General features: G+C 25.9%; 4 protein-coding genes across 4 annotated transcripts in view; 2 read left to right on the top strand and 2 right to left on the bottom strand.

Annotated features, from left to right (window-relative positions):
- The first annotated feature begins 192 nt into the window (after positions 1-192).
- Positions 193-3,858, top strand: LOC134837861 (uncharacterized). Its single transcript, XM_063853253.1, has 7 exons — positions 193-269; positions 325-796; positions 1,760-1,916; positions 2,526-2,664; positions 2,725-3,211; positions 3,348-3,394; positions 3,462-3,858. Exons 1-7 carry the CDS (start codon positions 227-229, stop codon positions 3,611-3,613), a joined length of 1,497 nt encoding a protein of 498 aa, XP_063709323.1. The 5' UTR covers positions 193-226; the 3' UTR covers positions 3,614-3,858.
- A 1,366-nt stretch (positions 3,859-5,224) lies between these two features.
- Positions 5,225-6,196, bottom strand: LOC134827732 (protein takeout-like). Its single transcript, XM_063840511.1, has 3 exons — positions 6,076-6,196; positions 5,633-6,016; positions 5,225-5,572 (listed from the first exon to the last, which is right to left on the bottom strand). Exons 1-3 carry the CDS (start codon positions 6,146-6,148, stop codon positions 5,271-5,273), a joined length of 759 nt encoding a protein of 252 aa, XP_063696581.1. The 5' UTR covers positions 6,149-6,196; the 3' UTR covers positions 5,225-5,270.
- Positions 6,197-6,794: 598 nt separating this feature from the next.
- Positions 6,795-10,323, bottom strand: LOC134827733 (protein takeout-like). The gene is made up of 4 exons (XM_063840513.1): positions 10,121-10,323; positions 8,163-8,397; positions 7,163-7,408; positions 6,795-7,101 (listed from the first exon to the last, which is right to left on the bottom strand). The coding sequence occupies exons 1-4, from the start codon at positions 10,185-10,187 to the stop codon at positions 6,903-6,905; spliced, it is 747 nt and encodes a 248-aa protein (XP_063696583.1). The 5' UTR covers positions 10,188-10,323; the 3' UTR covers positions 6,795-6,902.
- A 3,658-nt stretch (positions 10,324-13,981) lies between these two features.
- LOC134837860 (dynein beta chain, ciliary) overlaps positions 13,982-15,532 on the top strand; it is a 38,899-nt gene continuing 37,348 nt past the window's right edge. The window contains exons 1-3 of the mRNA XM_063853252.1: positions 13,982-14,231; positions 14,286-14,399; positions 15,112-15,453. Coding sequence (XP_063709322.1) covers positions 13,982-14,231; positions 14,286-14,399; positions 15,112-15,453 — 706 coding nt within the window. The remainder of the gene's footprint in view (positions 14,232-14,285; positions 14,400-15,111; positions 15,454-15,532) is intronic.

Genomic DNA, 15,532 nt, shown 5'->3' with positions numbered 1-15,532 from the left:
GCAAAATTCTTACCGAAAAATCCTTGAAAAGACGATGCATTTGCTTTATTCATAAGCATCGAGCATGGTATCGATTCCATATAAAAACTGTCGCATTCCAATTTCGTCTAACAATCGATTGACTGCGAGAGTCGAAGAGAGAACCACAATTTTTTTGAATTTTTGCCAACTTTTTAACTCAAAACTATTCGAAATCCCTCAGTTACTTAACAATCTTCCGTTGAAAATGTCAAAAATTTTGCTTTGTTTGTGCATCATTACCGCATCTCGTAAGTTCTTTGCGCTACTTGAGACATCATTGACTTTTTTTTTAATTTTTTGCAGTGGCTCTTGAGTTGCAAAAGTGCAAAGAAGGCGATTCGGATTGCATTCTCAATACCATCAACAATCAAGTGCTCCCGTACGGTAAATATGGCGTGCCATCGATGCATATTCCGCCGTTGGATCCGTTAAAAGTCAAAACTTTGACGATCGAGCAAGGAGGTTCGAGTTCTGTCAATGTAAAACTTTATTTCCGTGATTTGGAATATGAGGGATTCAGTCGGGCGAGAATGCAAAGGTTTAAGATGAAAGATGGAAAGTTGAATTTTGATGCTCATGTCCCGATTGTCACTCAGATGGGGCAGTACAAGATTTCGGGAAATGTTTTGATTTTGCCAATTAGCGGAAATGGCTTGAGTAATATGACGTTTGTGGATTCTTTGGTGAAATTTCGATCGACAACGAAAATGGTTGAAAGGAATGGAGAGCAGTATATTCAAATTGATCAAGCAAAGTTGAGAATTACGACATCGAGGTAAGATTTTTTTAATTTTTTTTTTTTAATAATTTTTTTTTTTAAATTTTTTTAAAAAAATTTTAAAATTTTTGTTCTAAAAATATAATTTATTAAATTAAAAAAAAATTTAAAAAAAAATATATAAAAAAATTGTCTTGAAAAAAAATTTAAGCAATTTTGAAATAATTAAAAAAAATTAACACAATTTTTTTAATTTTTTTTTAAAAATAATTCAAATTTAAATTAAAAAATTTTAAAAAAATTAAATTTATTTTTTTTTTTATTTTTACAAAAAATTTGAGATTTTTTTTTAGTCAATTTATTTTTTTAAATTAATTTTAATTTTTTTTTTTAAATTTTTAAATTAATTCAATTAATAATTTTTTTAAAATTTTCATAAAATTCTCAAAAGAGAGATCAAAAAGCATTAAAATGATTAATTTTCAATTAAAAATTTAAAAATTTAAAAAATTGCGGAGATTTATAAAAATATTTAAAAATTAAACATAATTTATTTAAAGGAAAAAATTAAAAGAAAATAAAATTTAAAAAAATTATTTAAAATTTGAAAATTAATTTAATTTTTTTAAAATTAAAAAAATCAAATTTTGAAAAATAATTTTTGAAATTAAATAATTAAAATAAAATAATTATTTAAAAAATTTTAAATTATCACAGATTTCTATCTCAAAAAAATGTTCAATTAAAAAGAAAAATTTAAAAAAAATGTTAATTTAAAAAAAGGAATTTAATTAATTAAAAAATTAAAAAAAAATAAAAATTTTTTTTTTCAAAAAATATTTTTTGCACAAAAAAAAACATAAAAAAAATTAGTTAAATTAAAAAATTAAAAATTAATTCATTAAAAAAATCTTAAATTTTCAATTAAAAAAAATTTAAAATTTTTCACAAAATTATTCTACAAAAAAAAAAATGAATCATCAAAATTTAATAAATTTTTTTATTTAATTTTTTTCACAGACTCTACTATCAGTTCAACAACCTCTTCAACGGCAACCAAGCCTTAGGTGACAACATGAATCGCTTCCTGAACCGCAACTGGGAAACAATTTTTACCGAAACTCGTGAACCCATTCAGAACTCCTTCAGCGACGTTGTCAAGAATTACATTAACAACGTATTTATGCAAACACCGTACAAAAAATTATTCCTTTAAAGTGTTACTTAAGACCATCACACCGTTAAACAAATGAACCGCTGAGGTGTCAAAATAAACAAATATAATTAATTTAAAATATGCGTGTTCGTAATAAAGTACGAATCCCCGAAACGTGCCTGTTTAAGGTTAATTGGCTGAAAAAAAAACTCTACTTTGTATTAATAGATTAATTACTGCTAACTTGCAATTTGTAGTTCACGTGTCTTTTCTTTGAACTTCCTTTAATGAGATGATGATGCCGTCACGTCAAAAAAATTTACTCATTTTTCATTTCTCGCAAACAAATTTTACAGAATTAATAAAACAAACAAGAATCGGTTCGTCTAAACTTGCACAGGCTAAAAATAGTGAAAAATCGAAAGTGTCAAATTTAGCAAAAACATCAAAGTTAGTGCAAAAAAAATGCAAATAACTACAAAGTAAACAGGCGATGTCGACAAACTCTCATTCAAAAAACGCACATTTTGTAGTAAATTTAGTATAATGAATGATAAATACCCTTGAAGCGATTTCTGTATAAAAGTAGTGTGAATCCACATAAAAATATTACTCGCAGTTTGACTTTAGAACGTTCTAAACGACTCGAAAAAACTTGTTCTTGGATTATTTTTTAACAAAATTTTAATTTTTTTCTACGTGTTGTCAAACATGAAGTCTATTTTGCTACTTTTGGCGGCACTTGTGTCATTATCGGCAGCTGCTTTCCGTGAGTTTTTTAAAAATTTCTCCGAAAATTCCTTAAAATTTATTTTTTTTCGATTTTTAGCAACTTCGAGCCTCCCCCAATGCAAACGGGGCGACACAAAATGCATCATGGACCTCATCAATAACGTCGCCTTCCGAAAATTGTACAACGGATTGCCGGAATTGGGCATGGCATCGATGGATCCCCTCAAAGCGGATCGTCTTACCATCGAGCAAGGCGGCAATAGTCCCGTCAGGATCAAATTGTACTTCAAAGATGTCATCTACAACGGATTGCGAAATGGACAAATTACCAAATTGGAAGGATTTGGCGACACCATCGACAAGTCACGATTCAATTTTGAGATTAAATTGCCGATTGTCACGCAACTTGGCGCGTACAAAATTAACGGACAAGTTTTGATTTTGCCGATCCAGGGCACGGGTCAGAGTAACATGACGTTCGTTAATCCCTCTATGAAATTCCGCTCGGTGCTGAAGGTCGTCAATAAAAACGGACAGGAGTACATGCAAATAGAAAAGGCAAAAATTAATATTGAGACATCAAGGTAAGTTGGTTGCACGATGAACTTGTCGTGTGCATTTTGTGTGAAAATAAGTGCAAAGTCAAGTGTGTAATTCAAGTTCAATGTTTAACAACAAAAATGGTAAATTAAAAAATTTATTTTTTTTTCTACGTTACAGACTCATCATGCATTTCACAAACTTGTTTAACGGAGATAAGGCTTTAGGCAAGTCGTTAATTATTTTTTTAAAAACGTGAAACGTAATTTTTTTTTCTTTGATAAATTTTAACAGGTGACAACATGAATCTCTTCTTGAATGAAAACTGGAAAGATATCTTTGCGGAAACCAAAAAGTCTATCGAAAACGCGTTTGTAAATGTCATTAAAAATTACATCAATGATGTGTTCAATGTGCTCCCTTACAAGGAATTATTTGCACAATAAATGGGTGAATGACGACTGGCTACTGTGATAAAAGCAAAAAAAAAAAATTATTGGCTATGATATTTTTTTTACCCTCTATGAATGTCAAGGCATTTAATGAATAAATTATTTTTTATCTAAATTTCGAGAGAATTTTATTCATCTAAGTCTGTGATGATAAATGATGTCGTAAATTTTATGTTTCTTCGTATGTTGATCGTCAAAAGATATTTATTGCCTTTTCTCGATAATTTAATGTGAATTTATTATAAGAGATTTGTCAATTAAATTTTATTAATTTAAAGAATTTTAAAGAAAAAGATGTTTTTATGTTATAAAGTAAGTTGTTTGTTTTTTAATGATGTAAATTAATTTTCTACAAATTCTTATTCAAATTTCTATTTTAAAATAAAAAAATATTTTTTTTAAATGTTTAAATAAATTTTAAAATTATTTTATTTTATTTTTTTTTCATTTTTATTAAAATAAATTTAAAAAAAATTAAGCGTACCTTAATAAAAAACATAAATTAAATATTTTAAATAAAATAAAAATTTAAACATGAATTAAAATCTGAAAATTTTTAATGAAATAAATATAATTGTAAAAAAATAAGATTATTTAATTAATGAAATATTTTATTTAATTAGTGATAATTTATTCTCTTATTTTTTTTTTAATTTTTTGTAATATTCATTATTTTTATAAAATTTATATTGTACTCGAAAAAAAATATTGCTTCTAATTTTACACTAATCAATTTTCTTTTTTTAATTTTATTTTTTTATTAATTAATTAAATTAATTTTAAATATTAGGTACCTCATAATTTTTATTTAATTTTAATTATTTTTTTTAATCATTATATAATTTTGGTAGGTAATTATTAAAAATTAATTAACGCGAATAAACAAATTTTGCAAATAATAAAAAAAATAAGTTATTCAACAAAGAAATTTTTATCAAATTAATTTTTTAATTAAAAAAAATTAATCATAAAATTTTAAATGAAAATTAAATCAAAAGTAAAAATATTTAATTTAATTTTATAGCAGATTAAAAAGTTTTAATATTATTAATTAACTCTGATTCTCATAAAAATAAAAAAAAAATTTTTAAAGAAATTTTTCATAAATCATTTTTTGATTTTTTGATTTTTGATTTTGATTTAAATCATACAAGCCTGCATAAGATTCATTAAATTTTAAATAAATTTTATTAAAAATCCTAACTAATTTACATAAAATCAATAAAAATTAACAGATAATAACAACTTTGTAAATGAACCATTAATTTACACATCAATCAAAAAAAAAATAAAGTTTAACTAAATTTACATTTTCCGTAATTATCGAATAAATTATATTAAAATGAAACAATTTTAATCACGAAATTATTTAACAAAAAATTAAAATTATTCATTTCCTCAAGTAATTGAGCAAAAACGCCTTCAAGGGTTAAAAAACGTATAAAAGTACGATAAAATAAATTATGAATCAATACTATTCAGTAAGTCTGTAACGGTTTAGAATTTCAATTTAGCCACAAAATGATAAGTAACTTACTCGATTCGTGATATAACATCAATTATTTACGATATTTTATAATTTTATAATCAACTTTATTCACAGAACTTTATTTTTTTTCACTTTTTAATAAAATTACACCCACAAATTCATTTAAACAAACAACTTTGAAACGGGATTTCTCTGAAAAACGTTATTAGCGATATCCAAACCGACATTTCCGAACGTTTGAATGAACGCCGGATGCAATTCCTTCCACAATTCGGCCCAATTTTCGTTCAGAAAGCGATTCATGCCGTCGCCGAGCAACTTGTTTCCGTTAAAAAGGTTCTCCAACGAGATATAAGCGTGAGAAATTTCGCAAGCAGATGGTCCAATACGTTTAATGAACAGATAATCTTTGCCATTGTGTTGCACGAAATTGCCTTGTAAGTTAACAGTGAGCTTCATTATCTCTAAAATTGATTTTTTTTTTAAAGTAAACAAGCGTGCCTAATGTAAAAAATGTAATTTACCTCCTGTAATATTGCATTTTCCTGCTCCCGTAATTGGTAAAAGTAAAACTTTTCCGTTTACAGTATATTCGCCGATAAGTTCAATGCGCGGAAAAGTCGCTCTAAAATCAATTTCGAAATTTTTCGTTGTTCGATTTGTGATTTTTAATTGATTAACAGTTGCTTTTCGCGTTCCATAGACATTTAAGTTGTGAAAATTCAAGTTGATGTTGACATTTCGTTTCTCTTCTGTCGTTTCAGTTATTTTCATCGCCTCAACTTTCAACGGATCGAGCGATTTGAGACCCATTTGCTCATTTCCCATGTAATATTTCGTCAAAACGAACTGCGCACGATCTCGAATGCACAAAAAGTCACTTATTTCGCATTTTATTATGTCATCAGCTGTGGACGGGATCGATAAATGTCATCGTAAAATGCGGAAAGAATGTCTTAAAACTTACGTAACTTGGCAAAAGACGAAGAAATCTGAAGCAGAATTAATGAAAGAGTCGAAAGAGAAACGAAAAATCTCATTTTTGCTCGAGATTTTTAAGAATTAATTAAAGAGGAGTGATTGTTTTGGAGGTCAATGCAAGACTGAAGCAATTTTTTCTTTGTTTTTCACGAAGATGAGTTACTTTCGTGGCATAATCAATTAAAAAGTATGGAATTGAAATGCTAATTTCTATTGTGCATCTCTGAAATGATAGAAGTTAAGTATATCTTACCGGAATAAGAATGAACGAAAGAGTTCAATTTGCATTTCGAACGACGAACCCGAGATTATCGAATGTTAAACGTCAGAAAATGCTAATTTTTATCAAGCACGTGAGGTAATTTTAATTTTAGATATTTTTTTTTTAATTTCAAGTTTGATAATAATGATTTTCTTAATTTTATTTTTTGTTTGAATTAGCAAAAATCGATTTTCAAATTTTTAACGGTCAATTTTTGAATTGACATTTACGAATTTTTGGTTTAAAATGTCAAACTTTGAATTAAATTTTCATTTTTGATTCGAAAAAAATAATTTAAAGTCTAATATTTTCACTTGAGATTTCAATGAGGGCAAGGATAACAGCAATTTATGATGATCAAACATATCAAAATTGCGTCGTTTGATTGATTTCGGAAAAAAAATTGAAACCTTCAAAGCCTAAAAATAAAAAAAAATCGTAAGTAAAATTTCAATAAGTTTATTTTAATTAATTAAAGTTAAAATAAAATTATTAATACCCTTAAAATAGGTACCTAATACTTTTTGACACGTTTTCACGTCGAACTTAAATTAAGGTTCAAACACATCGTCATACGAGAGCTTACTAAAGATGGTATTAATAACACTTGCGAATATTTGTGAAAATGCTTCAATAACTGCGGGTTTGAGTTCATCCAAAATATCCTTCCAATTTTCGTTCAAGAAGACGTTCATGTTGTCACCCAAAGCTTTGTCGCCGTTGAATAAGTTGTCGAGTTGCAGGTACAATCTAAAAAAAAATATTTTTTATTTTACCTTTTTTTTTAGGCAAATCAAGTAAAAATGCTTACCTGGATGTGTCGAAGGTCAATTTGAACTTGTCGGTTTGGATGTAAGTTTTTCCATTCTTTTCGATGACTTTTGGCTTGAATTTGACACGCAAATTGACGTTGTCGATGGTTAAGTTGCTCAAACCGCGCCCTTGGATGGGAAGAACGAGAACTTTTCCGTTGATTTTGTACTTTCCGGCTAATGTAAGTCTTGGCACTTTTGCTTCGATCTCGAATTTGGAGGTACGGGGATCAGCTTCGAAGCCACTGTTAATGAAAAATAATAAAAAAAAAAATTTAAAATAAAAAAAAAATGAAAAAAATATTTTTTATTAATTAAAAATTAGTTGAAAATTTTTTTTAAATCGAACTTTTGAAATGCAATATAAAAAAAAATTAATAAATTTAATGATAAAAAAATAATTCAAATAAATAATATAAAATTGATTTTTTTTTTGTTAGAATTTTTAAAAAATTTTATTTAATTTTTTTTTTCATTTTTGACCCATTATTATAACGAAAAAAAAATTAAAAGAAATAAATAAATTTAAATTAGTCTTAATTTTGAATAAATAATTTTAATTAAAATAATTAAATATTTTTTTTTAAATAAAATAATTTTTTTAATTAATTAAATAATTTATTTTTAAATATTTTTTTTTAAAACAAATTCAACAATATTTTAATAATTTTTACCCATTTTTATGAAAAAAAATTGTAATTATTTTTTTATGAATTTAAATAATTTTTTTTAAAAATATTAAATTTAACATTTTTAGGTCAAAAACTGCTTTAAAATTAATAAATTAATTAAATTTAATAAAATTAATTTTTTAATCAATTATTAAAATAATTTTTTAATCAATTTTTGAATATTTTTAAAAATAAAAAAAATTAAAGTGAGATTTTTTGATTTTATTTTTCCTAAACTGAATAGCTCAGATAGTTTCAGTACAATTCTCTATATAAGTTACACGAAATTTTGCCGGTATAAAAAAATTAATAAAATTTTTCAACTTACTTAACTCTCGTTACAACTCCATTCGAGATCCCATGCAAATCCATATCACGAAAATTAAGCGTAACCTGAATTGGCGACTTTCCTCCTTGCTCTATATCGAGTTTGTTGATATGCAACGGCTCAATTGGTCCCAAATTCATATCTGGATTGCCATCCTTCACCAATTGCAACACTCTCGTAATGACACCCGGGAGACATTGTGTATCGCCGGCTCTGCATCGCGGCAATTCAGAAGCTGTTTAAGAAGAAAAAAATGACTGTTTACAAGAATTTAAAAAAAAAAAATCAGCTGAATCATATAAGCCTCAATTATCACACGTAATTTGCACAAATGAACGATATTTATCGCAAACGAGTTTTATTCCGATGCATCGAGAACGTAAAAAAAACGTCGTACCGGTTATCGGAACTTGTAATGTCAAAAAAAAATTCTATTTCCTAACATTTTATTCAATTTTAATTAATTAATTGACTTTCGTCGTTTGATTTCCGACTTTCAACTGATACTTTGTGAACGTTACTCGATTTGATTTCGAGTTATATAAATATCGCAAAGTAGTCAGGAAACAGTAGAAGTGGCAAATTATTACAGATAATGATTCGAAACACGAATCTGGGAATAGTACTGAACGGTTGGCATGTCGGAAGAATTGTTAAATGTCTTGAATTGAGGAATGACTAAGCTTTTGTCGAGTAGCCGAAGCAATTTCAAGTAGGTCTTATTTGTCTGAAATGTCTTTAATTTGTACTTAATCATGGTTCTTTGTTGTTGTTGTAGCTTCATAACTCCTAATAATTATATAATGAGACAAATTGCGATCGAAGATTGAACAAACAATCAGGAAAATTTTTCATTGGATGCGGTTTTTTTTTTGTTATGTAAGATTTTCATTTTGCATTGGAATTTTCAAGTTGAGGGTAATTAATGCACAATTAATTTATTTAGAATAATTCAAGATAAGATAAGGGTGTTTTTGTATCTGTTTGAAAATATTTTTTTAAAAAAATTCAAAAAATGCAATAAACAACTTAAAATTCATAAAAAAATCAATTAAAAATATTAATGAGATTTTAATTTCAGATAAATAAATTTATTTATAAAGTTTTCAAACAACTTTTATTTTTTTATGATTAAAAATATAAAAAATCCATAACAAGAAAGGATAATAAAAAAATTTTATTAACTTTGAGTTAATGTAAAATTTTCATCAAATGCAAATTATTGTATAATTTATTAACAAAATTTAAATTTATTAAATCATAAAATTATAATTTATTAAGAACTCGCTTTTATTTGTAAACAAACTTTACGATGCTTAAATATTTGTTTGTTTTGATAATTTTTGCAACTTTTTTTTTCATTCAACATCCGCATCTTTCACATTCTTGATGACGTATTTTCAGAAGAAACTAAATTTTTCATTACTAAAAACACGTTTTGGACAAAAAGTGGTAAGTAATATTCAATTAGCATTACGAAATTTTATGAATTTTTTTCATTCAATAATTTAACTTTGATTCAATACAAGAATTTTATTTTAATTTTTATGACCTTGAAATTCAAAATTATTGCCACAAATTTCTTTTTTAGTTTTTATTTTATTCTTTTTTAATTTTTTATCTTATTAAAAATATTTTTTATTTAATTAAATTTTATTTTTTAATAAAAATTTAATAATTTTTATATTTTATTATAAATATATTTATTTTTAATTTAATTTAAATTTATTTTTTTATTTTTTTAAAAAAATAATTTTTTTTATTTGTTTTTTTTATTTTTAGCTTGAATTTAAAAAATAAATTTTATTTAATTCAATTTTTAATTATTTTTTAATTTTAAAAATTTTTTTTTAAAAGAGAAATTTTTATTTTTAACATATTTTCTTCATTTAATGCAATATTTCACTTTTATAAATAAATAAAATATTTTTTCACTTTTAATAAAAAAAATTACTTACGAAATTTGGCGGTTACTCCTAAAATCACACAGACGATCACAAAAGATTGTTGCACGAAATTTCTCATTTTTCCCGAAATAATTTTAAAAATAAATTTTTCTTTTCACTTTTTCAAATACTGAAAGCAGTTAAAGCTCCCTATTCAAATGTACCCTTTTTTATTTATAGAACACGCGAGAGAATGTGTGATGCGTCTGAGTTTAAGGTTGTGCGAAGAATTAGAATTTTTCAAGTTTGGCTTCGCAATTTATATCGCTGTTGACTCAAGGATTTTCTGTCTCCATATGTGCTTACGTCGTACGTCGCGCGCAATTCTCCGCGCATAACAAAATGATATAGACAATATGAATTTAATAGCTTCTAGGTACGCAGCGCACTTACACGATCATATGTGTCAGTACTGAATGGAATTAACAACGACGAGTTTGATGTTGCAAAAAAAAAATCGTTTTAATAAATAAATTAATAGGAAGAAAATCGTAAGAGAATTTAATGTCAGTTATCATCAGGCTTCTTTTTTACTTTTTTTTTCTTTAATATTTATGAATTATTATTATTAAAGCACCTCATAAATCAATTTTGTTCGATAAATTTATATTAAAAGTCGGAATGACGTTGATTAGCATTTCGCGCCAATCACACATTTCTAAACCTGTTATTTTGTATTTTTATCACTCTTCTAGAAAAATGGATAAAAGAGAAGAGGAGCACAAAAATTGTCTATTTTTAGCTCTTTTTATAGGAGGAAGAGTGCGAAATTATATTTAGTAGTAAAACGGGTAAAACCGCATCGACAATTAGTACAATAAAAAAAAAATATTAAAATGTAAAAAGTATGAACTTGACCGAGAGATCAAAATTTGTTGTTATTTTTTTTGTTTTGCCTGATATGGCACATCAATGAGTTACTACTTAGATTTTTTTTTGTTTTTTTTTTTATCAAACATAATAATAAAATTATACGAAGATCTTCAAACATGTCATTAAAAGTCCATTCAACCGTTGATGTCTTCTTTTTCTTGTTGTTCTTCTTCGGATCATTGAAACAAAAATTGAGATATAAAAATTTGTCGGTAAATGACTTGAGCGCATTTTGATTTAATTTTTAATTCATTTTTAAAATTTTTTGAAATTTAAAAGTAAAAATGAAAATTTTTAGGAAATTTCTTAAATTATTTGATTTTTTTCAAAAATATTCATTTTTTATTTTCAGATTGTAGAGTAGGAATGTAGTATGTTGTAGCAAGGAAGGCAGATAGAAAGTTAGTCGTCATCCGAGTGTCTTCAGAGTAAGTCGTGAAATAAATATTATTTGAAGTCCAAATCACGTGGTTTCATTTTATGAAGTTAAATACAAAACACAGATATTTGACTCATTATTCAGTTTGTCAAAAGCCAAAGTTATATTATCTCAGAAACTTTTTACCAGATGAAAAGACATTCGTATATTACTCTTATTATGTCGGCTTTTTGTTTAATCAATAAGGGATATAATCCTTTCTCTACATTTCTTTAAAAGTTTGACGGAATATTTAGTGAGAAGATGATTTTGCAGTAATGAATCGATCGCCAGCAGCCATTAACATGGCTTACAAGCTATTCAAATATTTTAAGATTGTCTATTTGTTCGGTAGATATTCCTGATTTCTTCGAGCTCGTCGTTCGAGTTTCTGAAAAATAATGGGTAGGTATAATGAATAGTTATTAAGAAAAAATACTTACCTCAAAGGTTCCTCCTTTGATCAATTTTATTAAAATTAACAAATATTCAATATTTTAAAAGTTTTCGATATAATGAAAAAACTAAAAGAAAAAAAATTAATGAAATTTTTGGAAAATAAATTAATTTTTTTTTTAATTTAAAACTTTTTAATGAAAAAAAAAATTTTTATTAATAAAAATATTTAAATGAAATAAATTTAAATAAAATATTTTTTTTTTAAATTTTTTTGATAATGTTAAAAATTAAATCAAATATTATTTTTTTTCATTTTTTTTTAAATATTATTTTAAATGAATAAATTCTTTTTTGATATTTTTTTTATTTTTTATTATTATTTTTTTAAAATTTAAAATTTAATATTTTCTCATTTTCATCTTTCTTTAAATTTTTTCTATTTTTTTTATTCTCAGAGAACAGACAGACATGACATGTGTCAAAAGAGCGCATTTTTCTCACCTGTTATAAAAAATGCCAAAAAATTATGTTATGACGCACTTCTATATTAACGGAGTTTTTAACATCTCATTGTTCAATCTCTTAGCCAAACTGAAGATGGTCCGCAGCACTTGTGACGTCTATAAGGAGTTCTTGAAGATTCGATCTGTTTTTGATTCTTAACCTACAATAACACTTTTAAAATTAGTGCGTCGTTAGAAATCGTCTTACTTTTTGTTTTTTTATTCAAATTACGTCAAGATGATCCAAAAAAAAACAATTCAACAGGTGAACCTGAATTTGACTCTGCTTTTTCTCCAAAAAAAAAAACAAGCAACAAGTGACTGATGATAATGAAATTTCGGCACAAATACTGTCATTCCATCCAACTTGTTGTTCTTTTCTTGCTTGTGTGTGTCTGTTTTATCATCCACAAACAACACAACAATACTTTCAAAAGAAAAACAATTTTCCATAGCTACGCTTCCGATTGTTTATCGAATACCTTTCCACAGGAATTTCCATGCTCGCCATACCGAAACACAAAAAAATATTAATAAAAATATCATGAAACACAATAAATTTTGTGTCATTTTCCAAATAAAACGCAGTTGTCTCTGTAGGGTTGTTCTATTCGGATAACCTTTGAATTTTCGTGCAACTACTTTTTTTCGTTTTATAGAAAAATTTTTTGAAAAGTACAAAAATCGTTGAAAAAATAGACAATTTTAGGATAAAATACAAGCTCATTCGTTATCTGTGATCTATCTGTAGCAAAAAGTTAATAATTGAATAGAAAAGGGGTGAAATAAGGTAAAAACGGATTTTCAGCTTGAAGGTTATGTAACCTTAAAAAATATTAAAAACATGATAAAATGAAGAAAAATTGTGAAAAAAGTTAATTTTTAGTGAAAATAATTAAAAATATCAAAAGAAATTACAAAAAAATACAATAAAATTGAGAAAAAATGTGAAATATGAAAAATTAAAAAAATATCCGCCATCTTGAAAAAAAAATGGCGAACGACCTTTGATGAAAAAAACTCCATAGTGACTTGTGAGATCAAATTTTTCAATTTCTTCCTGAAAAATCTTCAATTTTAAAGATGGCTTCCTTTTTTTCGCGAATTTATATAATCTTTTATTAAATCGAAGCCCGAGGTTTCCATATCGACTCGTTATTTATAAAGATATCACTCGCCGTCGTCATTTTCTATCTATTTATTTGCATTGCTTATGTACATGGCACGCGCGCATATCGTGATGAAATCAAATTCAACAAACTTTTAATAATTGATTTTTTCGCGTTCATTCATAAAATGCGATCCATTCACACGGGCGACTTTTTATGAATGGAAAAGTGTGTTGCGCATTGTGATTTATGAATGAAAAGTAGCAACAGGTGCTCAACAAGTGGCTAAAATGGGGTTTAAGTGTGTGTGTGAATGGTTGACTTAGCGACGCGCCGTGACGATTAGCAACCGTTTCCCATGGCGATGAGGCTTCGGAAGTGTTTCTAAGGCGATAATGTTGCCATAGGAGGGAGTCAGGAATGCGACAAGTGGTCAAAGACTTTAACTGTTGCACGTAGTTACGAATGCACGGCGGTTCAAAATTAGATTAAATTGATATTTTTACATTTTTCTTCATAAAAATTATTTTTTTTCTTTTTTAGGCGTTCTTCAAATTAAAACGCCGTCACAATGGAAGGAGTATCTGTCGTTGCGAGCGATGGACCAGATACGCGTTTGGATTATATGGGCTCATTTGTGCAAAAATCGTTGAAATTGAAGCCGGAGAAATGGGCCCGTGTGTTAGCAATTGACGAGCACAAGACTGTGCTGAAGGAGTTCGCTGATAGTCCACAAGAATTAGTTTTAGTAATTGTTCTTACACAAAATGCACAAATTATTCCCACACTCAGTTTCCCTTTAGAGCAATTAAAGAGCAAAGGTAAGAATTTTTCATCAAAATTTTTACAAAAAAATTAAAAATTTTATTTTTTAGGCGTATATTTCATTAAAAAGCACGCAATAGTCTTACCAAGAGAAGATTTTGAACGATACATCATCTTAGGTGACTTATCTTCACGAGCTATAGATCAACTTTCAGTAGCTACAGGTATGTTTTTTTATATTTTGAGGCCTCTTTTAAAGAAATTATTGATTTTCAAAATTAAATATAATTTTTTTTTAAATGAGAGGAAAATTTTCTCTATATTTTTTTTTTATTTAAAAAAAAAACATATTTTTTTTTCTAAAAAATATATTAAATAATGTTTTATTAAAAATTTTAATATTTCAGACAAAATCCTTAATAATTTTTTTTTACATTTTTGATAAAAATATTTTCTTTAAATCTTTCAAATCTTTATTTTGATTATTAATATAAATAAATAAAATTAAATAAATTAAATTTTAAAAAATTTATTAATTTGTTTATTCATTTTTTTTTCTTAAGATTCTGACTGAAGATTTATTCTTAATATTTTTTTAAAATAATTTCTTATAAATATTTTAAATTTTTAATTTATTTTTGAAATTTAATTTATAATTAAAAATTTTAATTAAACATTATTATTAATAAAAATAAATTTTCGAATATAAAAATTTTTAAATTTTATTTTGAAAATCCTTAATTAAATTATTAAATAATTTTCAAAATTTTTTTAAAAATAATTCGTCAATTATTTTTGATTTTTTTTATGATTCTACAATCGAATAGAATTAATTTAAAATTTTAATTTATTAAATAAAAATTAATTAAATTTAAAAAATAAATTTATTTTAAATTTATTTAAATAACAATTAATAAAATTAATTTTTTATTTCAGACGAAATATTCGTACCCCTTTTATCATTCGCGGAAAACCACAAAGAATGGCCCGAATGCGTCGCACAAGACGTTCAAAAGCACGTGCACAGCTTAAAAAGCACCGTGTATCAAGTTCAAGGTCAAGTTGGAGGTCAAACTGTACTCCCCATGCCCGTGGGTGTCGACAAATGTGTCAAAGCAGCAAAACAGTTGCAGGAAAACTCGGATTGTCAAATTGATTTGTACTTGAAATCAGCTATTGAGGGCGTCGTTATCAAATGGGCAACACAAATTAACGACGTAATGAAGGAAAGTTCAGCAAATTCTTTCAATAATGGACAAAATCCTGTTCCTACAGCAGGTGAGTTAATTAAAAAAATCATTTTTTTTATATTTAATTTTTATTATCGCATCTTCTTAAATTTTTATGATAACAAAAT

Source organism: Culicoides brevitarsis, chromosome 1 (genome assembly GCF_036172545.1).
Source record: "Culicoides brevitarsis isolate CSIRO-B50_1 chromosome 1, AGI_CSIRO_Cbre_v1, whole genome shotgun sequence".
In the NCBI taxonomy this organism is placed as follows: Eukaryota; Metazoa; Arthropoda; class Insecta; order Diptera; family Ceratopogonidae; genus Culicoides; species Culicoides brevitarsis.
The sequence above is the reverse complement of the archived record's forward strand: the minus strand, read 5'-3'. Positions and strand labels throughout refer to the sequence as shown.